This window comes from Cygnus olor, chromosome 13 (assembly GCF_009769625.2).
Source record: "Cygnus olor isolate bCygOlo1 chromosome 13, bCygOlo1.pri.v2, whole genome shotgun sequence".
Taxonomy (NCBI): domain Eukaryota; kingdom Metazoa; phylum Chordata; class Aves; order Anseriformes; family Anatidae; genus Cygnus; species Cygnus olor.
In genome coordinates, this window is record NC_049181.1 from 14707028 (window position 1) to 14733764 (window position 26737).

General features: G+C 46.1%; 2 protein-coding genes and 1 long non-coding RNA gene across 3 annotated transcripts; all 3 read left to right on the forward strand.

The window, feature by feature from the left end:
* Positions 1-4: 4 nt before the first annotated feature.
* On the forward strand, positions 5-18609 carry SLC25A43 (solute carrier family 25 member 43). The gene is made up of 5 exons (XM_040572272.1): positions 5-341; positions 3319-3560; positions 4523-4695; positions 16522-16656; positions 17510-18609. Exons 1-5 carry the CDS (start codon positions 70-72, stop codon positions 17711-17713), a joined length of 1026 nt encoding a protein of 341 aa, XP_040428206.1. The 5' UTR covers positions 5-69; the 3' UTR covers positions 17714-18609.
* Positions 18610-20165: 1556 nt separating this feature from the next.
* On the forward strand, positions 20166-22198 carry SLC25A5 (solute carrier family 25 member 5). The gene is made up of 4 exons (XM_040572273.1): positions 20166-20347; positions 20463-20949; positions 21059-21199; positions 21805-22198. The coding sequence occupies exons 1-4, from the start codon at positions 20237-20239 to the stop codon at positions 21960-21962; spliced, it is 897 nt and encodes a 298-aa protein (XP_040428207.1). The 5' UTR covers positions 20166-20236; the 3' UTR covers positions 21963-22198.
* Positions 22199-22728: 530 nt separating this feature from the next.
* On the forward strand, positions 22729-25022 carry LOC121077240. The gene is made up of 2 exons (XR_005823966.1): positions 22729-23222; positions 24776-25022. It is a non-coding gene; the product is annotated as an uncharacterized LOC121077240 (long non-coding RNA).
* The last annotated feature ends 1715 nt before the right edge of the window (positions 25023-26737 follow it).

Below are 26737 nucleotides of genomic sequence, written 5' to 3' on the forward strand. Positions count from 1 at the left end.
GGCCCAGCCTGCCGGAGCCGAGCCCGGCCGTGCTGATCCGGGCCGGGCCGAGCCGGGCCGGGCCGGGCCATGGCCACCTGGCGGCGGGACGGCCGGCTGACCGCCGTGCAGCGGCTGGGCTGCGCCGGGCTGGCGGGCGCGCTGAGCCTCAGCCTGACGGCGCCGCTGGAGCTGCTGACGGTGCTGGCGCAGGTGGGCACCTGGCACTGCCGGCAGGGGCTGCGAGGAGCCGGGAGCAGCCTGTGCCGGTCCGAGGGGCTGCGGGCCCTCTGGAAGGGGAACTTCACCGCCTGCCTGCGGCTCTTCCCCTACAGCGCCCTGCAGCTCGCCGCCTCCCGCCGGTAAGCGGGGCAGGGGGACGGGGGATGGTGAGCAGGGAGCTGCCTGCGGGGGGATACAGCTTGAAAGGCTCTGGGATGGTGTTTGGGGGTCGCCTGGCCCCTCTCTCTGTGGAAGCACCTCTCCAGGCTCTCAGCTTCGCTGTTTTATTTATTTAGTTGTAGCTGCTCTTAGGGCTGGGTGATAGGCTGGGAGCATATAAAGGCAGAGGTGTTCTCAGTGAGGAGTGGTTGATAGGCTGGTGACTCTCTTCCGCACGTTCACATTCCTCTAGAAATGCAGTTACAGTGCTGCCTACAGGTGTGACTGCGATGTCTGATCTTTGAGACCAATCTATTTTATTCCCTTGTAAGTTTTCAAGTATTTGTATTGTCTATATCAAAGAAAATAACTACATCATGACTCAAATCTTTTCCCTATTGTTATGCAGCTGCTATTGTACAAATCTGATCATTTTTGAAGTTGATGCATGGCATTATTTGCTTTAAAATCTCATTTTCGATAATACCCAGGTGTTAGATTACTGTAAACCAGGGAAGGACTGCAGCAAGGTCTGTACAGAGCAATACTGACCCAGCTCTGCCAGCCTGGATTCCTAGGATTCCCTTTTGCTGCCAGTATCTTTTAAGCATTGAAGGGACAGCCCGACCGTTTACCCGCACCAGCATGTTTTGCCAGTTTGAGGGTTGGGTTTCTTTTTCCCTTATTTTTTTTTTTTTTTAAGGTCAGCTACGTGCAGGCTGTGCGCTTGACATTTCTGCCCAGCTGGGCGATGGGTTATTCCAGTTCGTGGGCTGTGCTGGGTGGGGAGAGGCATGGGCTCAGCGCGTGCGGGCCAATCAGGCCTGTTGTGGCTCTCACCCGGGCTGGCGCGCAGCCTGCTGAGGTTCGTCAGCTGTCTGGCTGAGCGAGAGTCATCTCCCCAGCTCTGCCTGCGCCTTTCAGGAAACGAGAGGTGAAGCGGGCTTGGAATCAGGCGGCTGTGTTGTGTCCTGCTTGTGATGAGCACAGCGGTCCGACAAGGGTATGGACAACAGCAGAGTGAAGGCAGAAACAGTGATTTGAATGGAACTGAAAGTTCCCAGAAGAGTCAGCGTGTTGCAGCATATATACCAGTTGATTTTGAGCAAAATAACTGTATTGTTTGTTCGGCTTGGTACACAGTACGTTCCCTTTGCAAGGCTATAGTTTGCCTCCGGTTTGCACAGGGCATTATTCCTCTCGGTTCCAAGTGGAATTAGGCTACCAGGAAAACTAAACAAAAGCTGCTTAGGCATATTCCTTGGTACATTATTTGGGAATTTTTTCTAAATGTATTTTCTGGTGGGAGAATGCTACGTAAAGGCAAGAAAGACAACAAGAGAGAAATGCTGTGCAATGACTTCAGAAAATAGTGCTGCCCGTGGCAGGAAGAGGTGGGCTGATCAGCGGCAGCCCCGGGAAGGGCAGAGCAGAGGCAGCCAGGGCTGGCTGCTGAGCGGCTGGGAATGAGCTGACTCCACACTCCTCCTGTGGTTACAGCGCACAGACTCTGTCTTTCTCTTGCTGTGGCGGTTTTAAATGTTGTCTGCGTAGTGCCCAGAGCCACCCCCTCACACATTTGTGCACGCACAGGAAGATCAGGCTGTGTTACTTTAGGAACTGTACAGGTCTCATAGGAAAAAAAAAAAAAAAAGCCCTTTCACTTCTGCTTGGCTGGTCTGTTCTGGGCCACAAGACAAGTAGATGCAGGGATCTGCCATGCAGTAGAAAACATCAGCTGCGCAAGCAGTGACTTGTATATCTTTGCAAATGATTTTGTTCTGGACATGGTAACACTGTGTAGTTTAAATACAAATCTGCTGTTTACACAGTTCAGTTAATACTTCAGAAATACAATAGTAGGTTTCTTCATGTCCAGGTAAGATTCTCCCCTCAACTCTTTTTACTTACTGCCTCCATGACACTTCTCACTGATTTAAGAACGCTTTACATACATAGAAAAGTCCTTCTGTGAATCACAGATCTATCAATTGTAGGTCAGCCTTTAAAACTCTGTGCTTCTGTTTCAGAGTTACAAATTTAGATTTAACCTCCTGAGCATAGTCATGCTTGGACATAAGCCTTCTCTAGAAAAGTATCTCTGTGGACCCTCCTGTCCCAAGATAAGCAACAGAGGAAGGTTCAGTTGTTCCCAGAAGGCCTTTGATGGAGTTACCTACATATTTCTTCTTACGTGATAACTTTGACTAGAGGAAAGCCTCGCAGGAGGTTGGACCAATGTCTGTAGCTAATGACAACACTGATGATCAGAGAATTTCTTGCAGACGTATTTTAAGTTACAGTAATTTTCAGCCTGTAGGGCAAATATAAATGAGGATTCAGTGGATAGAAACAACTTTTTAAGTCTCTTGCAAAGCAGGCAAGTAAATTGTTTGAACAATTAGTCTCCATATCTCTGAAGTTTTTGTTGTTGTTGAATTGGTACTCTGGACCTCCAGCAGGGTACCGCAACTCCAGCTGTGTGAGTTTAGTCTGTGCTGGGAACTGTGGTGCAGGCTGAGCTACACAAGCTGCTGCTAAAAAAGCTCTTTCAGGTATTGGAAGCATTTAAGCTCAGTAATACTAAAAGTAAAGCAAATTGCATTTGGGGAGTTCTGTATTCCAGTCCCTGACCTAGCTGTTAATTTTAACTTCTGTATTTCAGCGCTCCTCTGCAGCCGTGGATTTACCCAAAATTTGTTTGGGCTCTTAGACACATTGTTTAGCGTCTGCTGATGTTTGCCCATCCCCATGTTCTGTTTCACAGAGATCTGATGCTTGTATGGTGTTATACAGCATAGTGAGGTCTTGGATGAAGTACATGTTGAAGTTTCGACTCCTGCTACTGAAGGAGCTCGTGAGCAGAAGAACAATCACATCAAGAATAATCCGCCTTCTTATTTCATGGGTTTTGTTCACGCTGCCATTAATAGTACCTCTTTTCTGTGCTTACTCTAGACTTGTTATCCTTTTCACGGATGAGTTGGGTCATATTTCCCACTGGAGGGCCATCATAGCAGGAAGTCTGGCTGGCATGGTTGCAACCATTGTGACTTACCCTACTGACGTAATTAAAACCCGGCTCATTGTGCAGAATCGCCTGGAACCATCTTATGAAGGAATTCTTCATGCTTTTTACAAAATTTGTCATCAAGAAGGACTTCTTGCACTTTACCGTGGTGTTTCACCAGCTATATTAGGTAAAATAATAAAGAGGAAAATCATCTCATTGCACGTTGTTTATTGTAGCTGTATAGTGCATTTATTTGCTCACTTGATTCAAAGCAAATAGTAATGTTGATCTGTAGAAGGCATGTAGGTTTAGAAGGCACAACAATACTGGCTTCTGCTGCAGCATTATTGCTTCAAATTATGACCCAGTGCATAGCATTTATATATGGTTAAGTGTTCAGAAAGACACTCCTGTCCTTCTTTTATAGATGGTCTAGTTGTGCTCAGATGTAGGACTTCCCTTGCTTAACCCTTTAAAAATGTATACACACTGTGTTCCTCATTCCTGCCTAGGTGTGAGGGTGTTTCCCTGTCTGTGTAATGAAACCAGTATGAGCAGTAACACGTAGCTGATGTGAAAAGTGAAGATAGTGATATTCTCTCTTTAAATCAAAGAGAATTTAAAAAGCCATTAAATGACTTTTAAATTATTTACCATTCATAATTTTTTTAAATGCCACTTTGTCTACTTTTTCACAATGCAGTGTTACAAAAAATCTGTAGTAATAATGTAGAGTGAAATTTAGGAGAGCGTAAAGCAAACGAGAGGACAGAAGTATTCCTCATCAGCTTGACTGAAGAGGCAGCTCTGTTTACCTCTACAACTGCTAGGGTTGGACTGGAGAAAGAGCTTGTTGCAAAAGAGCTGACCTGTCATGAGACTAAATCAGTAAATAATTCTGGCAAAACATGCAAATTTTAATATGCAAATATGTGCATCTGTCACCATATCTAGATGCTACAATATGAGGATTTGGTCGTAAACCAGTGGTTAAAAAGTAAAGTGCCTCTAAATATTGATCTGGTCTGAGCAATGTGAGACGTAAACTGGCAGAAGTTCTTGCTGTCTGTCTAGGCCATGTGTTGAGCAGCTGTTTTCTTGGTGTACAGTGTGCTGATGTAAACCTTCTCTGCATGATTTGCTTTCTAGGTGCTGTTCCATTTTCTGCAGGCTCTTTCTTTGTTTACATCAATCTGGACAAAATCTGGCGAGAACCCGTAGTTCGTTTCACTCCTCTCCAGAACTTCATCAACGGCTGTGTAGCAGCTGGGGTAGCACAGACGCTTTCTTTCCCCTTTGAGACTGTCAAGAGGAAGATGCAGGTACTAAGCGTTGATGTTGCTAGTACTTTGTTAGAGGTTCCTGTTTCAGGAGCCTGGGACAAGGTTAGCCAGATGATCATTACTGCCATGTTGTTTCACTTACCAATAGGCTACAGAGGCTTTGTTTTGGGCGTTTATGGTTTTTTTGTGTTGTTTTTTTAAAAACATCTAAAAATTCACTGTTATAAATGTGTTGTTACACTTTTAAGGTGGGTTTAAGTGTGTCATGGGATTTATGTTTCCACTCAGTCTCTGTCTTTGGCTTTATTTCCTCTTCATAGCAATTCCATCAAATTCTCACAATTCACAGTTGGCAAATCTGTCAAATACAGGCATTCAGTTCCTTTGGTGGTAAGTGGGATGAATGAGACCAATGTTGTTTCCAGTGTTTGTGTGTCTGCCATTTATGCCTGACCTACATACTGGCAACCACAAGAAACTTGTGCAGCGCATATTAAATCTGAAAGGTCAGAACTATCCTCACTCTTTTTTTCTGACTCTGGTTAATGAATGACTTCTCAGTTGCTGGTACTGCTGCTTTCCTGGAGCATCAATAACATGAGAGCTACTATGTTCTTATATATTATCATGCTACTTCTTTTTCCTGAAAGTTTAGAAATAATAATTTTAACAAACAAACAAATAAAAACCACCCCACAGCTTCCATTTCATTGACATAATTTATTTGATGTTGTCTTCTTTTCATTAGAACCCCACCAGTAGAGTGAGAGTGAATAGCTGTCATCCTTTGGTGGCTCTCTGGCTATGGTGTAAGAATTTGTTCTTTCAGCCCAGTTCATGGGACTGTAAACTTACAGGAAGCTTTTCTGATCTTACCCAAAAGTACTCATTTTGTGTGGCAGCGTTATAGAATCTTCTTTCCCCCATCCCCTGGTTGATAAGTCACAAGCTAGAAAAAGGTTAGGGAACCTGTGAATTCCCCTTTCCAGCTCCCAGGGTTCCCTTTTTCAGACAGGCCTCATATCTGAAAATGTCTCTGGTAAGAAAGAGGTTCTGAGCATAAAAACTGGTATTTTTTTTCAAGCTGTATCAGTGGGACTATGAAAAGCAATTACTAGAACTCTTCTTTTTCATTATGTCCTTAGGCTCACAGCAATACTGTTGTCCTGAAGAACAGCACGTCAAATGCTTTCCTTTTCTTTTCCATATTAATCATTTTGTGTTGATACATCAGTTACTTGAATATTCAGTTTTCAGAATCAGTTCAAAAGTAACTTTCAGTAGTAAATGGTGTGATACTCATTTCCGTGTCCAGCTTTGTCTTGATAGGCAAGCAGAGAAGTGGGATGAGCCAAGCATTCATTTTGTTGCCACTAGGCTGTGCTCTTTCACTGAAGGGATGCTTAAAGCATCTGACTGGCATTTCTAGAATAAGAATGGAATTGAATTTATTTCCTAAATATGTAGGAAATCGTTATGTTAAATATTTATCTGAATGGAAAAAAGGCTCAACAATGGAGAGGTTTGTGGGTTTTTTTCCTCATAGATGTATTGCAACAACTGAATAGTGATTTCCCAAGCTTAGAGAGACAAGACCTGTTCAGTGATTTATTCTGAAGTCATGGGAGAAGGCAAAGGTGTTTCAGAAGTAGCTGTCAACCATAGCTCATTTGGTACTGGAAATGTTGTAAGTCATGTAGGCTTGTCCAGAAATTAGACCCTCTGAAAAACACACCCAAGCTGACGCTAAGAGCTGACTGAAACTCATATAAGGTGATCCAAAAAGTATGTTTTTCACAGTTAGCATCAGGATATGGCCCAGCCTTGCAGGAATCAGCTCTGCATTGCACTCACTTGCTGGCCTGCTCACTTTGCGGGATGGTGATCAGAAGAGAGAAATGCCTAGGACAGCACTAGCATGGATATCGTGCAAAGGGACATAGGAGTGAAGAGAATAAAGAAAGGGAAAACAGCTTCAGGATATTTCAACGTTCTGTAGAAAACAGGGGAACAGACACCTCAGAGTTCTTGTTTTCCTCAGCCATTTTATTCTGCTCAGCCTCCCTTCCGTGTTTCATCTCTGTAGCTGATAAAAAGAGGGATGTACTGAAGAAGCCTTTAGCTACCCCTGGGCCTCATATGAATGTTCAGCAGTGCATGTAGGGAAATGCAGGCTTTGTTTTGAAGCTATGAATGATAGGTTTTTGTATGAAGAGGAAGCCAGCACATTGTGGAGGTCAATATCAGATGGAGGTAGTGTATTGCTAAAGACTCCTGCAGAGAACCTATTAGTGATGGGGAAGTAGGAAGCTGTAAGGCAGCCTCAGGAGCTTCAGAAACTGAGATACTAGGGCACAAGGCTGTCCTCTCTTATTCTGGGATAGAGTACAAGCCTGAGACTCAAACATCCAGTTCAGATCTTTACCTGACATGCTAGGCAGTCTTGAAGAGTTAGCTCCATCCATCTTCTCATCTAGAAAAGCACAAATTGTTTGCAATAATTGCAAAGAAAAAAAAATGCTACAGGAGGAGGAGAAGTGCTATTTCTAACCTCTGTTGTGATCATGTTGTTTCATCCTTTCTCATTTTACATATCTGAATCCTACAGTCCTGACGTCAGCAGCTTCTGACAATGACATCTGTGGGAGTAGGAGCTAAGTGTCAGAGAACAATTCTTCCTCTGTGTTTTGGTGATGATTTATGATGTCAGATTTGCTCTGTAACCATGGCTTCTTCCCCCTCTGCTGTTAGAATTATCTTTATCATGTTTACTTTTTTCTTCCAAGATGGTATGTTTGCTAAATATACTTCAATGGCTTTCTTAAAAGAAATATTAATTAACGTGGTTGAGTCTTACTGATTATGTGAGTACTCTTTGTTGTGATTATCCTAATTTTATTCCTTTGTCTTCGTTTTTTCACTTTGCTCCTGATTGGCATGTTAGAGAATTAAGAGGTACTGTAAGCATGTTTTGGCATGGACATACGGCTTTTGTTGTGCATCTGTAGAAGGGGAATAGTGAAGGAGAGGGTTGTTCAAAGGGATGTTCTATATTAAATGTTTCCTGACTCACTCTTACGCTCTGTCAGCCTCTGACCAAAACCTTACTGATCATTATATCCTTCTGACTGTTTGTTATTCTTGCCCTTCCCTCCTCACCTCACAATCACCCGTCATTGTTAAACCCGGTATCTAAGCCATGTTCAAGTCCTGCACTTTTACCTTGCAGGCTTATTTAAGTGCATACAAGAACACTTTTAAAAAAAAATAATTAGCAGGGAAATGTCTGCCTGTAAAGGAGTCTGGGTCTAAGGGAAGCCCTGGTAGTATGCTTCTACTTCCCCATACCGTCTTTTTGTCAATGATGACCTTCATAAGTGCCTATAACACTGAGCTCTGGCATTTCAGCAAGGAAGGATGAATTCAGAGCTGTTATATGCCACACAGAAGATTATTATTAGAATGACACCAATCCTAGGCTATGTGAAGAACTGGGTATCTATAAACACACAAGTGGTCAGTGCAAACCTAATACGCTAGTCTGGCACCTCCCTCTGTGCATATGACCCTCAGTGGTAGGCGCAGATACCCCTCACTGGCACTCCTCAGCTTTCACTCCCAAATGATATGGGACTTTGTGCGTTTTGCTTTACAAAACCACCAAAGATGACCCTGAAGTCTCACAGATACTCCATCAACTGTACAGACACTTTGCACCTGCTTACATGAACAAGCTCCGCAGGCTTTGCAGAAGCCCTGTCTTGTGCTCATACTCTGCTGGTATCATTTCTTTTAATTTCTGGAATGAAAACCTGTAAATGCTGCTCAGAAATAGCTCTGCCATCAAACCTTTCTAAAATAGAATAGGGATACTTTTAGTATACTGCAGGATTCAGCACATTTTTGGTGTTGACTGCACAGAATCCTTAAGTTTTGAGGACATCTCTCAGGGGACGCATTGTTCAATAGCGTCTGATCTTTCTGTTTTAAAATCCAGGCTATGAATTCCCTCCACTGCTGTAAACAAACAAGCTCGTTGTTCTTGCTTAGTGTAGACTGCTGCCATGCATCACCGAAGAAGTGGCCTCTTTTCAGTGACAAAAGTGAATCAGTTAGACCTCAGCTGCCTATAAATCTGCAGCTTGGGGGAGGGGGGTGTTTATGTTTTTTTTGTTGTTTGTTTGTTTGTTTGTTTGTTTGTCTTTTGGAGCACAAGATGCGCTGCAAGCGTGAAATTTGTTGTAAGTGATGTAAATGTTTTGAGCTCTTTGTAACCTCAAGAAAACAAAGCATTTGTTTTCTTGCTGAGGTAGCTTGTTTAAAGTAAATGCAATCTTGTGCCCTGTTGGCACTTTTCTGAAGCCAGTTAAAGAATATATTGTAGTACTGTTATTTGAGTATTTATTTAAAAATAGTCCCCTCGCTATGTTTCTTGCAAGGTAGAAGTCAGTCTAGTAGGAACCCAGTGGCTGGGCTATAAACAAAGTTTTGGAAAAAACATAGAAGTTCATTTGAAAAGCACCTTTTCCCCGCTGAAATGGGGAGACAGTGCTCCAGCGCTGCTTAAACTTGAGCAGTTTACAAAGAGTGCTCCGTCGCTGATGATCTGGTGCTGGCATGGCAGCCTCGGAAAGCTCTCAAGCTGTGGTGTCCCTGCTGTTTGTGAGATCTGTGTTTGTGTCAGCTGGGAATATGTTATTGGAGTCGTGACCCGGTTTAAAAATAAAAAATGCTTTTTGGGTCATGTGGTTCACATGACATCTCAAAAGCATACGTGCTCTGAGACTTGGTGCAGGGAGACCCTTTAGTGGTGAACTGCACGGGAGCCTGAGTCTTGAAAATTTTCAGAGATTGAGCCATCTGACCACAAATTGGGGCAAATTCCATGGTATGGAAGCATGTAAGGAGCAATATTATTACTTTTGAGTATAATTTCCTGTGGAAATAAGGTTTGTATGGTTCCCAGCTGTCTGTGCTTGCCCCCAGTACTTTCGATCCTGCAGTCCAACTTCAGCTCAACTTGACAGAGGTTTCAGTGATACTAATTTCTTTAAGTTTTGTGAAAGAAACTGCACGGATAGAAATGAAATTCTAAAAATATTCTGCCTGAGGGGGAGGATGCAGTGTTAATCCTTACTTTTATTTCTTCTACTCCTTGTGATTTCATGTTCCCCTTTTCCTTGCTGCTAGGGTTCAGGCATCAGCCAGGACTCAATATGCTAGTTGTTACTTCAACTTGGGACCTTCTTAGTTTCTCTAATTATTAACAAATAGTTACTAGACTTCAGATTCTGGTTTAGGTAAAATCCCTTCCTTTCTCCTTTTTTGCCCTGTGCCTAACTGCTTTCAGCTACCAGCATTTTTATTGTTTTGGTGTCACTATAAAAATATTTAATTCTGCTGGCTCTGAGGCTATTGTAGAATTGTGCCCTACTGCTTTGGGAAGTATTTGGTTGAGTAAACAGTTGAGACAATGCCCGAAAATAAAGCTACCTGAGACTGATGTGGGCTTTGCCTTCTGTAACAGCTTTAGTTAGCTTTTGTACATGTGAACAAACCTCAGACATGTTTCTGTTAGATCCCCAAACTTCCACAGGAGAGCATCACAGAGCCTGACTGCTTGTGAAGGTGAAACACTAAAGAGTGGCGGTGAAAAAAATCAATAAGAGGGAAAAATGATAAGTAGAACGGGGCTGATCTAACAGCCAGGTCTGCCTTGTGACAGTTTGTGCTATTTTTAGGGGTTTTTAACCCTGTTCATCCAAGGTGGTGTGGTAAGGACAGCAAGGAGCTGAGGTGGATTACAGCAGTAGCTTAGTGCTGCAGTACAGTGGCCTTCCAAAGAAAAGCAGGAAATTGTACTGTGCCCGTCTGAAGGCAGGAGGGAGGGCAGACCGTAATTCTCTCTAGATGGTTTTCCCAGATACTGAAGTGGCAGGTACACTCCCAGTCCTGGGTTTGGCAGTGCCAGCTAAGCGTGGCCACTGGCCTCTTACAGCCTCTGCGGCTCTGTGAGCTGTGTGGTATGAGTGAGAGCTCTCCCTTTGGGGCAAATCAGATGGGTTAACTCAACCCACCTCTTTAAACCGTGTAAACTCACCCAGCTGACAGGGCCTGAGATGGAAGGGCACGCTGCTCTGCACACACAGCTAGGATGGCCATAACTTTCAGCAGAGAGATGGTAATGTCTCCAGAGCGACAGCTACTGCTGTTATCCCCTGACATGAGTGCTCTTGCATCAGTCATACAGGAGAGCCTTGTACTGGTTTGGAGCATGTCTGTGCTTGGAGTGATGATCCTGTGATATAACTCTGATTAACTGTGCAAAATAGTCCAAAAGCAGGAGCTAAAACTTTGTGCATGCTCTCTTATATCTGATTTATTCTGATATGCTGTAATTCTGCATCTCACCCACGTGAGGCAATGGAAATATGTCCACTGTAAAGCCCCAGTCCTGCAGAAACATTAACTTTCTCCCCAGATCCTACAAAAACAGCAGGAGATGTGGGAACTAGTGTTGCTCTTCACTGTGTGCTGTGTAGGACCAAGCTACCCTGCCTGAGGGTTTGCACCGTTAAGCCAAACACTGCTCATGTACCTGAAAATTGTGCGCCTGTTTGTAAGGGCTGAGCTGAATCACCAGGCAGTCTGAAACCACCCAGAAGTGTCTGTGCGAGGGGTTGCACTACCTGGAGGAAAAAGACCTCTGTGTTCCATGTTGAAGATTTCTTCGTAGCACAAGTGTTAAAAGCAGGGAAAGCTTGCATTCAGTAGTAAGGGAGGGATTCTGCAACAACCATGAAGCTTCAGGATACAGGCTTGGTGATAACGTATTTAAAGCTGAGTCAAACTCTTCTGAACAAACAGTAAACTGTTGTGCACGCTTGGTGCCATTAATGTCAGCAAGGCAAAAAGATTTGGCCCCAGTTCAGGTTACAGAGGAAAGGACAACATGTTCCTAGAGTGCAGGAAGCTGTAGGTCAGCTGCTTTGCTGTGGTGCTCTGGAAACGATTGCATCCTAATAGCTTGTCATGGTTTACCTTACCACATAGCTGAATACCTTTGGTGGACTTCATGTTCCAGTGCAGGGGTAAGTCAGCGTTACTAGAGCACTGATACAGAAAAGAGCATGACTACCAAGTAAGGCCGTCCTCCAGGAGGAAGGGTTGGTTTGCCCAAGACTCTGCTTTTTTTCCCCCCCAATTTTAATACTTGTTTACATTTCAGTTGTTTCTTATTCTTCTAAGTATTCAGTCTTGACTTGAGTGAAGTTTCTGTGGACTGTAGTAGCATTAGCCCGAATGAAAACTGCAATTTTTGTCCTTCAGTTTCCTTTGAACTACAATTACGCTTGCCTCATGCAAGTGCCCTTATTAACCCAGACTACAAAGACATCTTATTTTAGCTTCCAGATTAAGAGTATGGACTTTTGAGCTCTGTTGTAAAATGCCTTCATGTGTGTGGGTTTTTTTTGTTTGTATTATTGAAATTGATCAGAAGTGTAGGACACCCAATCTGTTGAAAATATATAAATAACAAACAATTTTACTGTATCTACCATCAGAATAGCGTACTTCCTATGGCAGCTATAGTACTGCATAGTACTATAATATGCCAATAGTACTGCATACTCCAAAAACAAAGAAAAAAAAGGCAAAACTTTGTACCGACAAAGTTTTTACAAACAGGAAAGGGGAAGGGAAAAGTACATTTAATGAAAGGGAAGTATTTCCAAATACTCTCTTTTAACATGTACGTTCAGATAGTTGCAAACCAAAATGTCCTAAACTGCAAGTGGGAATTTGGGATCTGCAAAACTCTGGGCACAAACTCAAGTGGCGTAACCACTGTGCCTGCGTTCCAGATCCCTGGTCCCTGCTTTGTCCCTGTGTTGCTACTGTGAGCCTTGAAAAGATGAAAATGATTGATCTTTTGGTGGGCACAGCTCTCACCTACAGCTGCGGTGCACTACATCCATCCCGTCCTAAGAGGAAGGGAATAGGAAGGGAGGGCCTGGAGGGGTTCATGGAAGAGGAAATTTTTGAAAGGGTCTGTGAGATTAGTTGCCAAAATAGCACTTTGTTGTTCTGGCAGTCACCTACAGACAGTAGGAGAGATGGTGTCTGGAAAGTCTTCACCTAACAATTGTCTTTAACTTAAGCACTGTCACAAGACTCCACCCTTACTGAAATGTTTGGTTTATATAAAAGGTGTGACCCAGGGTGCAGGCTGGAAGTTGTTGGTGTTTTTGGTTTTTTTTTTATACATTGCTCTAACTCTTGGGTTTAGTTTGTCAAAGTAGGACAGACTGCTGACTTTTGGCATGTATTACACTGACTTCTTGGAGTTGGTGGCCTTTGGATTCTAAAAGACTGTGGTTTTGAGAGAGCAGATAGAACCAATTCTGCGTTCGATGTGCTTTAAGGAGAACCCATCATCCGTCAGATGTAAAACGACTAGCAACTTAACCCAGCTACTACTGTGACTGGGCACTCTGTTATATCAGCACAGCGAGCTGTGCTGTATCTCCAGCCTTCTGCAGTGTGAGACAATTGCAACTGGAGGGGAAGGAGGTCCTGAAAAGTGTTTGTAACAGGCAGGTTTCCATCCAGCCCCCGTAGCGTCAGGTGGTGTCAAAAGAGAGGAATTTAAGCCACTTGGAGGTCCATGGTGTGAAATGTCTCTGTCCACAGACCTGATCCTTTTGGAATGAGATTTGTTTGTCACAGTAGGTTTCTGTGGAAAAAGGTGGAGAAACTAGTCCGATCTGTTTGGTTACTTCCATTTTCTGGCTCTGGTGCCATAGGGTGGTTGTGAGGATTGTATTGTTGCAGACCTGTTTAGAGGATGCAGAACCTCCCAAAACCCACAGCTATCTTTTTTCATTAAAAGCTGTGCCAAATGAAACACCTTCCTACTTGTTTCTTTTATTAATACATTCTAACTTGGTTTAGCTGTGTTCCAAAATACTGAATTTTTAACTATGTCCTAATGCAGTTTTCAGTTGTTCTTTAGCAGTAGGTGACTCTGAGATTCTGTGGACAGTTGCTACTTAAATACTGTGCCTAAGGTCTTAGAAACATACTGCTCCTATAAAGCAGAAAGACGGGTGAAGCATACTTCACCCCAAAGCCTGAAATCTTGAAAATGGCTGTAACCATAGTGAATGTTACTATAAATAATCCTTCAGTAAATCTCTTAAGAGGTAAATCAATGTCTGTGGACAAATCGGAAACCTGAGGTTTTGACTTACCTGTTCCTTTTTAACCGTCTTCTGGCTGTGTTTGCTGCATGCAGAATCTTACTGAAATGTGCTGCATGCTTGGAGCCTGTATTAGTGTTGTAGGCAAGAGTACTGCAGTCAAAATCCATCGATACGTGCCTTTGCAATGTATACAGTAACTAAGGGGATTAAGTTAAACTCATGCAGTTAATTCTGGTAGGTCATGCCCTACCTACCACAAAGGGACTTAAAAAGGAAGGAAATTGCGTGCTAGCAGCATTCCTGCTTTCCTGAAGCATTTCAGAGAGCTGTTCCTCTTCACCGAGTTGCTGCCTGTAACTGTGCTTTACCAATAAAGCTCATGGAAACTGGCTGATGGTCCAGAAAGTAGAATAAGATTTTGATTCCAGCTCTCCTATGACTGATGTTGCATTATTAAGGATATTTACATCATTTCGGTGCTCTTCTAAGCATCCCTGGTGCTACTGTCACCATTCTTAGTGGAACTGGTCCCTGAAGTCTCAGTTGCAGCACTCGGCGTCTTCTATAGCATGGTCATGAGAGTCCTTATAGAGGAGTTTCTCAAGTCCTGTCAATTAAGGCTTGAAAAAATATTTCACTTTGCTGGATTTAGCTATTTCTTTTTAAACCTTTATATCCCTTCAGTAACAGAGCCAAGCAGACAGCTTCCTTGTAGCAAAGGAGCAGAAGTGAACATGTGCATGATCCTCGGCTACCAGAGTAGCTCTACTACCTTGATCTTTCTGTAAAGGCAGGGCTGGTAGTGCTGTAAAATCCTGGCAGTTAAATCCCATAACGTCTGCCTCTCTGAGCCATAAACCAGGAAGCTGTGGGCACTTGCGCCAGAGATGGGAATTATGGAAACAGCAGTAGCCCTATGCAGCTAGAAAGGCCAATGTAGACTGAAAGGGAATAAGTGATTAGAGCAGCAGTAGAGCACTACTCTTTACTCTACAAATGTAATCCCTCTCTTGCAAATCAGGTAGGTACACTGTTGAAAAAGTTCAGAGGGAAGCAAATACATGAGCTCTCTTCTGCTTCAAGTGTGAAAGACCATGGATTAAATCCTCAGCCCTACTCAGTACAGACAGCTGCTTTCCCCAAGTCACCTCCCAAAGCCCTGTCAGAATGAAACCGCATGGTTTTACCTGCTGCCTGCTATCAGAAGCATTTCACATGTGCATCACTCATACACAAAAAAGTGAGGGAGGGTGGGGAAGCAAGAGTAAAAGAATCTATCTGCAGTTTGTGTGGTGGTTAATTTTTTTGTTAGCTTCTAAATTTTCGCTGCAGACTTGCCAGTAATGCAAGAGGATGCAACAGTATTTAAACCATTTGATTAGCAACTTGTCTTGTATACCTGGACCATGAGTCTTGATCCACTTCCATTTCCACCGTCCAAGTTGCCAAGTATTTGAAATGCTATAGCTCAGGCATCTAGAAAATGTCATCACCACTTGTCAGTTAACAAGAGGCTTGTCATCATAGGCTTAGCAACTCTGAGAAGCTGCGGGTTAGTTTGGACAAGCAGGGAAAAATGCTACACCACATGGTGTTTCGGATCAAAGAGGGGATATTAATGCCCATATTCACCAATCAATTAACTGTACGAGTCCTGTTCTTATCAAGCGTATGCCCTGTGGGGATTGGCTTGTAACAGACCCGTCATCAGTTGTGTCTGGGGTCCCCACACTCTCCTGACTGAGAATTGTCACTTGATGAGGGTATGAGTGAGAGCCTGATTTGCTGGTGCAAAATAAGGCCCTGGCTGCATATGCACAGATGGGTGAGGATGGGATTATTCAATGTCAGGTTATCTTGTCTGCACTAACACAGTAGGAGATTAACGAAGGAAGGATTTTGCTGTTAAAAATGACCCGCTACACCTCCTCCGTGTGAACTGAGACAGTCTACACTGCAGTTGGCAATGTAGCTGCAGTCCAGCAGGATGTTCACAAGCTCACTGTAACTGGTTTGGATCAACTGGCCATGTAGCAAAACATAGCAGCACAGGTACCAACTGCTCACCTACAGCCCTTGGCGGCAGGCTTGTACAGCCCGGGCTGAAATGTGGCATTCCTTTTCTGCTGTGCTGTTGCTACTCAGTGCGTAGTGCAGGTCACCCGTTTCATTGCAGCCTGAGTAGCCAAAGTGAAGCCAGCGTGCTCTCCTGTTTTGAGCATTATTACAGGAAGGGACCGTGGTGTCCAGGGCCAACCCCAAGCTTCCCACTCGTAGGTGCTCCAATGCCAGCATTGTAAAATAACTCTCCTGAGACCTGAGCAGCTGGAAGGCATGGGCTTGATGCGTTTTGCAGCTCTGGTACTGATGATTTCTAGTAGTGACATGGCACAAAAGGAAGTGCTGGCAGAAATTACTGCTCTCTTTCACACCTATCAGAGAGTGAGATCCGTTCCTGTTCAGTTTGTGTTTCAAGGCAAAACAGTTGATTCTTTTTGGTTAACAGAAGAATCCAGATGAATGTGTTGAAACCTACCATAAAGCGTTACTTATGCCAGAATGGAGGTTACCTACCTACCAACGTGGAGAAAATAATTATCTTTAATTACCTTGGTTTTCTTTTGATTGTTATAAATCTCCCTGGATGTCTTCTGAACAGGCGCAGAGCCCTTGGCTTCCCCACTACGGAGCGGTTGACGTGCATTTCACTGGCATGGCTGACTGTTTCCGGCAAACTGTGAAGAACAAAGGTGTACTCGGACTTTGGAGTGGACTCACACCCAGTCTGCTCAAGGTGAGGTTTTGCTTTCATCCGGTTAACTGAACTAAGACACGCTGTTGGACAATTAAAGTTATAAGGCATATGACATCCCTCCATGCTTATTAGCAGCTTATAGATGACGGAGCCCGTCACAGCCCAGGTGTAACCTCAGGCAGGTTACAAACCAGCTTTGGATCATAGCTTTGGTCATACTTCCTCAAGCGTGAGTTTGGCTTCTATACCTCTCTCCTTTCAAGTTCATTTAAATGTCTTTAGAGAAGGGAGCGCTGCTAACACGCGAGACAGAGTATGGCTGGGGGATTGCAAGCAATACACTTAAAACAGATAAACAAGTTCTCATTTTCTGCTCAGCTCCAGTAGTTTGACAGATTTACCTACCTGTAAAGAAAATATCCCTTGTAAAAAACACTTCCACAGAAGTATAAAATAGTATTTTGCAATGAGCTAGCAGGGGATCAGAGTTGCTGATTCTGCACAGGGCAAAAGAAGAAGGGTCAATCATTCTGCAGTATGCAGAATAAAGCCCACATTTACTATTAGGAACTGCTGAGGTTGCTTAGGATTTGCTCAGATATTGTACAAGTTGTGATCATCTACAGGCTAACACAGACCTTGTTCCTCATAATATCGTTATAATTTATGCACTAATAATAAAGCCCTACTTCTAGCATGATGCAGGTGCCAGCCTAACTTGAAGTGACTCTGACTTCAGATAAATTATCGTAACTCTGTTAGCAGATCACATCTAACCTGAAGTTCTAGAAGTTTCCTTTTTAAAAATGTAAGAATACTATTCCTGTATCTTATGTACTGCTTTTTATGTGTTTTTTATTATTTTTTTCCTTCTTTTTTTTTTTTTAATCAGATTGTTCCATATTTTGGTGTTATGTTTAGCACCTTTGAATTCTGCAAGCGGGTCTGTCTGTACAGAAATGGCTATATCGAATCTCCTTTAAGTTACAAGCTAACTCCTGGCGTGGATCAGAGTTTACAGCCACAAGAACTGAGAGAATTAAAGCTCCTCCGAAGAGAAAACTTTGAGCCAAGGAAATCAGCTCTTGAAAACTGACATCAGAGTGTTCATTGCAGAAGCTTTTTCTTCAGAAACTTTGCAAGAAAGACATGCTAAGCTACAGGTACCAGCATCTCACCAGATTGCATGGTTTTAGGATTGAGATACTGGTGTGAGGGATGACTAAATCTTGTGTCTCATTTCCTGAATGGATACAAACAATACGAATATCAAGTGCACACTGAAGAGGAGAGATGCAACTAGTTTGAAAACGCTATGCTACTGCAACTTGAACTGATAATATACTAGGTGCTTTTCGGTGCTGAATAGCCGTTCTAAGATAAAACCACTTGCAGAGAGCTTGAGAACTGAGATGAGTACAAGCTGCATCTTCAGAATATTGAGAAAATTCACATGGATTTTTTGAAGTAACCTGAGCAAGTCATCAGAAAATGATAAACAGACTATAGACTACATACAACATGCAAGCATTTCTACTGAAATATGTTTTTTTTATTTTAAGTGATAATGTGTGGACATGGCATTCTGCAGATACAGAATTAGTCCTGGTTCATTCGCACTCCAGAATCCACTCTTCAGTTTTTGAGACTTACTTGAGAATAATAATTTTGTACAAGTCTTTGGCATAACAATGAAAATATGCTGCTGCAACTGTGTTCTTGCTAATGGACTGTAATACACTGGAATGACAATCCTGCAAACTTAAGTGCATACTAGAAAACCTTTCCGCATTTCTCCTGTGTTGTTACTGCATGTATGTGAATTATTTCAGGCTTAGAAAAAAAAAGTTTTCCTGAAATTCTCTGAAATATTTCCTGAAAAATGCAGTCCTTATATTTGTTAGATATCTCAGAGCCACGAGCCTTGTGATGTTTTTCAGCATTCTTAAAGCTCTATTTTTACATTAAACTACTTTCTAGTTCCTGTGCACAGACCCAGGCCTACTGTGCTGCTCAGAACATGCCTGCAGAATAGCACTGTGACTTTCCCACCTGAACTACTGCAGCCCAGGAGCCACAGCATGTCCTTAGGTAGGGAACTCTCTGCAACACCACTGGGTTATTGCCATTGCCAATGCAATTGAAAGGCACCTTCCTAGAGAAAACTTTAAAGCCTGTGTCCACACGGGAAGGTGGCCGTGCCCTCTGTGGTATGTCCCACCGGCCTCCGGCTGCGGCAAGCTGCGAATCGCTGCAGCTCAGTAGGGCGTGTGCGCCCGCTGTTCTCCCGCCCTAGCTGCAGCACTGCCTGGTTTCCCCAGCTCCTCATGTGTTTTTGAACCTTGTGTGGTTTCCACTGCTGAGTGGAAATAAGTAAATCTTACAAACTGCTTGGTTAGGCCGGGTCACAGCTGAGTGAGGCAGTGGCAGATCAATGCAGGGACAGGCTGTCAATGTGGGGAGAGATTTGCAGAAAGATCAGGGATGATCGTAAGACCAGCCTTGCACCTAACTCGCATTGCTGTACCCTGCAGCTGAGGTCTTGCAGTATCGCCAGTAACGGACTTGCTCAGTTGTGCTACGGTGGTGCTGCGTTCTGGCTTCCCTCTCAGAGAGAGATGCAGACCGGGACGGCAAAAGATGGTAGGGAGCAGACCTGCATCACATTCAGGCTGTAAGTAGTTTTGGCTCTCGCCAACCTGCCTGGTGGATGTGTTTATCTGCGCCTCAGTTTCCCTATCTGCACAGCGTAGGCAATAATACCGAGGTTTATTCGAGGTGTATGAGTAAGGAGATGTGACTTGTGAGTTGGGGAGAGCTAGTTTTTTAAGAGTGCCCTTACCTCTTCCAAGTATACTTTTATATGTTTATACATATATTTTTACTAATGTTGTATTTCTTAAAGATTGAGTGATGGGTGGTGCATAAGAGTGTTAGATCAGCTCTTCCAACCTCACGAGAGTCAAAGTTACCTCTAACTTGCTTCTGACATGCCAATAACCCCTTTGTATTAGAATGTACTCCGAAGAGCTATCAGTCACTTATCAACCTTCTGTCAGCAAAGCCTCTGCACTGTGCAGTCCCATCAACTGGTGACAAATCCCCCAAAAGGTGACAGCAGGAGACCCAGCACTGCGGCGAGGTGCTTCAGCAGCCAATCCATGGGGAATGGCGGCACGATAAGGACGAAGCTGACAGCAGGGCTGAACTGCAGGCTCAGCGTAGGTGGGCGCCCTGTAACTCGGGTGAAGTTGGGGTGTGTGTGCCCAAGGAGCTCGTCCAGCACCGAGCCGTGACTGCTGCGGTAGAGCCTCCCGCTGCCGGCCCGGCCCGGCCCGGCCCGGCCCTGCCCGCTGCCCCCGGCCGACCGCGGCGCTTCCCGCACGCTACAATGAGCCCCGCCGCTCATTGGCTGCCGCGCCGGCCCCGCCCCGCTGCGGCGGTCCCGCCCCCCGTCCTCCGCCAATGGGCGGGCGGGACGCGGCGCGGTGGCGCGCCGCCGCCCACGTGTCCGCCGCCGCCCCTATATAAGGCGGCCATTTCGGCAGCGCGCCCCGCCGCCGCCGCAGCGCCGCCTCCCGCCCGCGCCTCGCCCGGCCTCGCCTCGCCGCCTCCCGCCATGGCCGATGCGGCCGTGTCCTTCCTGAAGGATTTCCTCGCCGGAGGGGTGGCGGCAGCCATCTCCAAGACGGCCGTCGCCCCCATCGAGAGGGTCAAACTGCTGCTGCAGGTGAGCGGCGGGGACGGGGGCCGCGGCCACCCCAAGGTCGCCGCAAGGAGATGGGGAGGGGGGCGGCGGGTGGGCGCGGGGAGCGGAGCTGACGGCCGTGTGTCGGCCCCCGCAGGTGCAGCACGCTAGCAAGCAAATCGCCGCCGACAAGCAGTACAAGGGCATCATCGACTGCGTGGTGCGCATCCCGAGGGAGCAGGGCGTCCTTTCCTTCTGGCGCGGCAACCTGGCCAACGTGATCCGGTACTTCCCCACCCAGGCGCTTAACTTCGCCTTCAAGGACAAGTACAAGCAGATCTTTCTGGGTGGCGTGGACAAGCGGACCCAGTTCTGGCGGTACTTTGCCGGTAACCTGGCATCTGGGGGCGCCGCCGGTGCTACCTCCCTCTGCTTCGTCTACCCCCTTGACTTTGCCCGAACCCGCCTGGCAGCCGATGTGGGTAAAGCTGGGGCCGACCGAGAGTTCAGCGGGCTCGGTGACTGCCTGGTGAAAATCTTCCGGTCGGATGGCCTCAGGGGCCTTTACCAAGGCTTCAACGTGTCTGTCCAGGGCATCATTATCTACAGAGCTGCCTACTTTGGCATCTATGACACTGCAAAGGGTAGGTGGAGTGAAATCACGCTAAAATGGAGATGCTGGCCTGCAGCAGACCTGTAGTGTGTGTGCTGGTGGCTCACCTGCTGTTCTCACGCAAAACCTCTCTTCTGCAGGAATGCTTCCTGACCCAAAGAACACCCACATCGTTGTGAGCTGGATGATCGCTCAGACGGTTACCGCTGTTGCTGGTTTGACCTCCTATCCTTTTGATACGGTTCGTCGTCGCATGATGATGCAGTCTGGGCGTAAAGGAAGTAAGTTTGTACCTCCTTGTGTTGGGAAATGTTGGGCAACATCTGGATCAACAGTTGATGGTGGATCTGAGGTGAAGATAGAGTGTTTTGGCTTTTGCCAAAACCTGTCGATGTTCTCTCATACCCTGCAGTTTAAAGGAGGGGCTGCAGAAGTAGCTGTTGGGCAGATCTGCCTGCAGACAGATCAGTCTATGCAGCATTCCTGTAAGGTGGCATGCACAAGTCAGGTTTATTTCGGTAGGTAGAAAGGGCAAAGCTTGCCCAAGGATGTTGCAGACTAGCGTTTCTGGGCCAAGAAGCAAGTCCCTAGTTGCAGGCTCAGCCTGGCTGACTGCAGTAGCTTTAGGTTCTGGAAGTGTTGGTGTCTGGCAAACAGTAGCTGCCTTCTGCTCAAACCGGTCCTGCCAGTGTCTCCTGGGGGTAGTTCAGCAGCAACACCATATCTCCTGGGCGATCTCCTTCTCTAACATGGTAGTACTGGGGAAAGTAAGTCAAGAAACGGAATGTACTTGAGGCTGTAAAACTGTCAGATATATTAGGCCTTTTCTGACCTGGATTTTGGGGGTCATGGGCACCTGATTCCTAACGCTGTCTGTTTCCTGCAGCTGACATAATGTACACCGGCACTATCGACTGCTGGCGGAAGATTGCCCGAGACGAGGGTTCCAAGGCATTTTTCAAAGGTGCATGGTCGAATGTACTCCGAGGAATGGGTGGTGCTTTTGTCTTAGTTCTGTATGATGAAATCAAGAAGTACACATAAGTTATTTCTTGTTGTGAACTGGCATGTTATAGTATGTTATCTATGACCATTCATGGACTTGTATGAAAACTGTCTAGTTACTAATAAGTGACAGATATTTATACAGGTTGGCATGGGGCAGGGGCAACCGCCTGCCCTGTCTTTATCAAGTCATTCCCCCTGATGGGACTCAAACATGGTTTCTATTTCAGTCACTCCTGTTTAAAGAGTACAAAGAAATAAAAATCTGACACCAATTTTCCTTGTCTCATATTTGTTCTCACAGCAGCTGCAGTGTGAGGAGGGGGTGAGGGACCTCTGCATAGTGATTGTAGAGGAGGAAGACTGCATCTGGTCTCCAGCAGGTGAACACAATGCAGCCTGTGGAGAAAGCTGTGTGGTGTTTCCTCCCTGATGGAGGCCAGCAGTGGGTGCTGCAATAGGGACTGGTAGTAACGAAGGGGGAGGTGCTGGCCTTGTGCCAGCAGTCCTGCCTTTGGTCTGTCTGTTCCATGGGGTTGATGAAACCTCTCTTTAAAAATGCAAAGTGCCCAAACCTTTTCGTGCAAAGCACCAGCCCTCCCAACTGAGCTAAATGCCTGGGAGACTAGGGAAATGTCGAAGGAGTATTTACTGCAGTCTGGAAGAGAAGAGCTGGCATCACATGCTCTGGCTTAGAAACCGAACTCCCTACTTGGACATGTTAAAACGCAGCCAGAGAAAATAAGTGCAGGTAATTGCTGCTCTTTCTTTAAAGCCCCTGGCTAGATTCACCCTTGTGTGGAGGTGCTGTGCTACTGGGATGTAGTAGGGGGTTCCTGTGGCCCTGCTGGGTTCAGCAGGCAGGGAGCCAGCTCCCCAGACCCGTTGCTTACCCCCTGAAAGCTAAGCTTTTCCCAGCCCCAAATCTGGGGGAGGGAGGAAATTCCTTCATGCTGCTGGGGCAATATGGGGAAAACAAGACTCTGCAATGTGTGTGGTTTGGCCTTTACCCAGACTTTCTGGGGTCTGTGACCTGCCTGAGCCCAGCTGTTGGTTTGCGTGCCGCCAGCACCGGGCTGACAGTGGGTGATTCCTTGCTGCCTCTGTTCTTTGGTCCTCTGGCTGCTTAGACCTGCTGGAAGCAGTTATCTCAATCACTGAAACTGATCTCAGCTGCTGTCCGAGGCAGGTAGACACGTGCTTGTGTGGCAAAGGGCGGGAGCTGCTGTTATTGCTGAAATGGAACCAGGGCAGCTGGGCGTGAGCACGGCGCTAGCCGCCCGCAGCCAGCACGGTCAGGTCGGTGAGAATGGGTGCGTGACTTTGTGTCAGGGGACGGTGGCACAGGTTGCCGTGGGGCTCTGTGGGTGCCAGAGGGGCTGCAAGTCCACAAGAGCCTCGGCTGCTGCTTTTCAACCATCCTTGGGCTCCCGTGGTTGAGATCTCTCCACTACCTGCGGTAGGAACAAAACGCGCTGGAGGTTTCCCCATGAGCAGCAGAGCCCTGCCACCAGCTGTGGGCACCGCACCAGGCCCTGGCAGGCTGTGCAAACACACCTTAATTAATTAAGGGCTCTCAGAGGTTATTGCCACCTGCTGCTGAGCTCTCCTGGATTTCAAGGGTCTTTCTGAATGCTTTCCTCCCATGCTGGGAGCACAAGCCAGCAGCATGGGGTGCCTCTGGTGCCTCCTCAGTGAGCAGCATGGCCTGGGGAAGCGGGCTGGGTGCCAGGGGGCCCAGTGGCTGTGCCTAGGCACATCTCTGAAGGGGTAGGGGCTTTGTTCTTGTGGGGATTTTCTTTTTAAACACAATTTTCCTGTGAGGAGGATTGACCGTCCCTCAGGTCATGCTCTGCTCCTCAGGGGCTGCACCTTTGCTGGCGTTTGGGGTGGGCAAGCTCCCGTAGTGCTGCTTTCCTCCCAGCCCCTCTGGCAGCAGCTCCCGGCTGTAAATCCCCAGCTTACGAGCTGTTGACGCAGGCAGGCTGGGTACGGGATGGTGTTAAATATTTGCCAGCGGCTGGGGCAGGGGCCGAGCGGTGCTAAATGTTTGGAGCAGCTCCTGCGTGGCCTGGCCCGGCCACAGCTGCAGAGGCGGGGGGAGGATGCAGGGTAAATCGATCCCTTGATGTCCACCCAAAACCCAGCATGCTGGGGACAGAACTTACAAGCAGATCGGACGTTGATATGCGTAGCAATAGCTGGGTGCAGATGAAAGAGCGGCAGGGCTGGCCCGGGCCGTGGGCCCGCCTGTATGCGGCCTGATGGGCCTTTTGGATAGCACCGGCATAAGCTGTGCCTGGTTGGGCTCAGGCTGGTCTGTCAGCGCTGTTCCCCAGCTGCTCGCCTTGTCACGCACCAAAAAAAGTTGCTGTGTTTATTAATAGCCACTGCAATAGCCCAGGGAGTCACAGCAAGCTGTCTCTACACCAGGACCCGCACAGCCAAGGGCGAGCTGTAATAGCTGGCCAGAAACATTTGCCTCCTTCGTGCTTTGAGGCTGAGCTTTGCAGAGCGTCTGGTGCCGGGCACTGCGGTGGCATCGCCCCATGAGGCTGCACGTGGAGCCAAGTACCTCTGTGCCAGCTCGCCCGAGTTACCCTTTCACCTGCTGCAGGAGCGGGTGAAGGGCTCTGCCAATGTTTAACATGTACCTGGCCTGGCCCCAGCGGGTGCCGTTCTTTGGAACACGACTCAGCACTCCTGTGCCGCCCCTGTGTGCAGGGTGGCAGGCAGGGGGACGCTGCATCACTCCCATTTCCAACTGCAATCAACACCAGGGATTTCTGGTTACTGCTTCTGTTCAATGTTTACAAGCTGTGTGTGGTTTTTGTTGTTGTATTTTTTTAAAGGTTATGAGGAATAAGGCAGCATTGCTACACATGGAATTACCCTGACATGGCAATTCAGACCATGTTGTTCCTAAGGCTCTTGGAAATTGGAATGGACTAACCCATGAAACACATTAAGGTAAGACTGGCTATTTCTGACATTATTTTTGGAGTAGATTTCCACCTCCACTTTTAATTCACATGCTGCTTTGCTTTGCAATACCTCCACATCCGGACAAGTTCTTACGTACAAGCTCAGCTAAAGAAAGGAAAAAACCTACCCACCTCTATTTACAGAGATATAAAAACTAAGGCTGGTTTTTATGGAAACACAAAATCTGACCTTTGTCTGGTCTGAACACTGCAGCTTAACCAGTTACTACCAGGGTGTAAAAAACGTTACAGAATAGCTAGTTTTATTTGCAACAAGACATTTTGTTTTAAATCGAGCACTTCAACTAGGAGCCCCTGCTTCCTGTTGCAGTCGTCAGATAACATCTTTTAACTTAGATCTAGAAATGGAAACTCCAACTTGATTTAAATTGTTGTGACCTACGGCTAGTTAAGCATGGTGAGAAATACACGCTAAATAATGTATCATGTCAGAGTCTGTTTTGTAGATGTTTCAGCCACGCACTGCATAATTAGAGCGTATTAAAAATATAAAAGAGATGGCAAGCTTGGCAGAATACATTCCCCTTTCTGACCGAGTCCATGAGAGAGTCCTGAGATGAACTAGGCAGCTCTCAAGAGAGAGCATTCTACAAGAATGAAACAAACACTTGCTGTGCACGGGCTGGTATTCTAAAAGTGAGAAAAAGTACTTTTGCTGTGCTGTTAACACTGCCTCAGGGCTTGAGATTTGCAGCTGGAGAAGTTGATGATGGTTGTAATAGCTACTTTGGCCAACTTGCTCTGAGCTGCGTGCTTACCATATTTTCTTTGTGCTTCATCAAATTGAAGAGATGTTCCCAGCCCTGCTGGCCGCCCCTTTACAGCCCCACTTCAGCTGAAGCCCCGTGTCTTGTCCCTCTCAACCTTAACCCTAACTATAACTGTAAACTGTACCTAACTGTTGGTTGATTCTTAGCCCAAGACCTGCAGCCACGTCTTTATTTAACAGGTTCCCTGCTGTTTTTCTTCTTTTTTTCTCCTGCCTACCTGCCTTTGGCAGCCCCACTCCAACTGACTTTTCCTCCACTCCTAACCCCACCCAGACTCACATCCCATTATTAAGGCTACCAAAAACCTGGTGCGTATGTGGTATACTACCATGCCAACAACACGTTTGGGTGTTGAGCTTCAGTGTTTCCAGAGGAAGGCACACAAGTTACACCAGTCTGGAGTGGGCTTTTGTTCTTGGTGTCTCTTGAAGCAGGACCACACTTCATCCTTTATGACACCTGGGGACTAAGTCTGCATCCAAGCAGACTTCACGCTTTCAAAATTGATTTTCAAATTTCTAAGCTATATTCCATCTTTGGCTCCTACTTGGAATTTCAATACAATTTCTAAAGAAAATTAAATACAGATGTTAGCCATTAAGTACACCTTCTAGTTTCAGAGGAACGGGCAGGTGAATTCAGCAGTACTTTGTATATAAATGATGGATGTCTTCTGCCCTTTCTCTGGGTCCAGGGAGAAATATTTCTTTGGTTGGAGGGAGTCTGACTTGAGGTTATTTAGGGGTTGGGCTGCTCCTAGGGAGCCCTAAGGCCCTCACCTGGCTAGACTGTGCTACCACACTCGGTAAAGGGTTTTGTGTAAAGGATCCCTACCCACTCATTTCTCCAGCCCTTCCCAGCTGTTAGACACCCACCACCTTATGAGAGCTCTAGAAACAGGCTTTGGATTAGCACTGAACCAGATCAGCACTGCTCGAGTTAACTTGAGTATGTGCTTCCCCATCCTGGCATTAATCAGCACACACACTTCTGCCTTCCAGCGCTGACCAACACATCCCACCCAGGCTGCCAGCTCTTT

What these genes read in the sequence shown, in the direction of transcription:
- SLC25A43 (XM_040572272.1), top strand. Translation starts at nt 70, where the DNA reads ATGGCCACCTGGCGGCGGGACGGCCGGCTGACCGCCGTGCAGCGGCTG. An exon ending in CAGCTCGCCGCCTCCCGCCG is followed by an intron (nt 342 to 3,318) that starts GTAAGCGGGGCA and finishes TGCTTACTCTAG; the next exon opens with ACTTGTTATCCTTTTCACGG. An exon ending in TGTTTCACCAGCTATATTAG is followed by an intron (nt 3,561 to 4,522) that starts GTAAAATAATAA and finishes TTTGCTTTCTAG; the next exon opens with GTGCTGTTCCATTTTCTGCA.
- SLC25A5 (XM_040572273.1), top strand. Translation starts at nt 20,237, where the DNA reads ATGGCCGATGCGGCCGTGTCCTTCCTGAAGGATTTCCTCGCCGGAGGG. An exon ending in CATCTATGACACTGCAAAGG is followed by an intron (nt 20,950 to 21,058) that starts GTAGGTGGAGTG and finishes TCTCTTCTGCAG; the next exon opens with GAATGCTTCCTGACCCAAAG. An exon ending in GCAGTCTGGGCGTAAAGGAA is followed by an intron (nt 21,200 to 21,804) that starts GTAAGTTTGTAC and finishes TGTTTCCTGCAG; the next exon opens with CTGACATAATGTACACCGGC.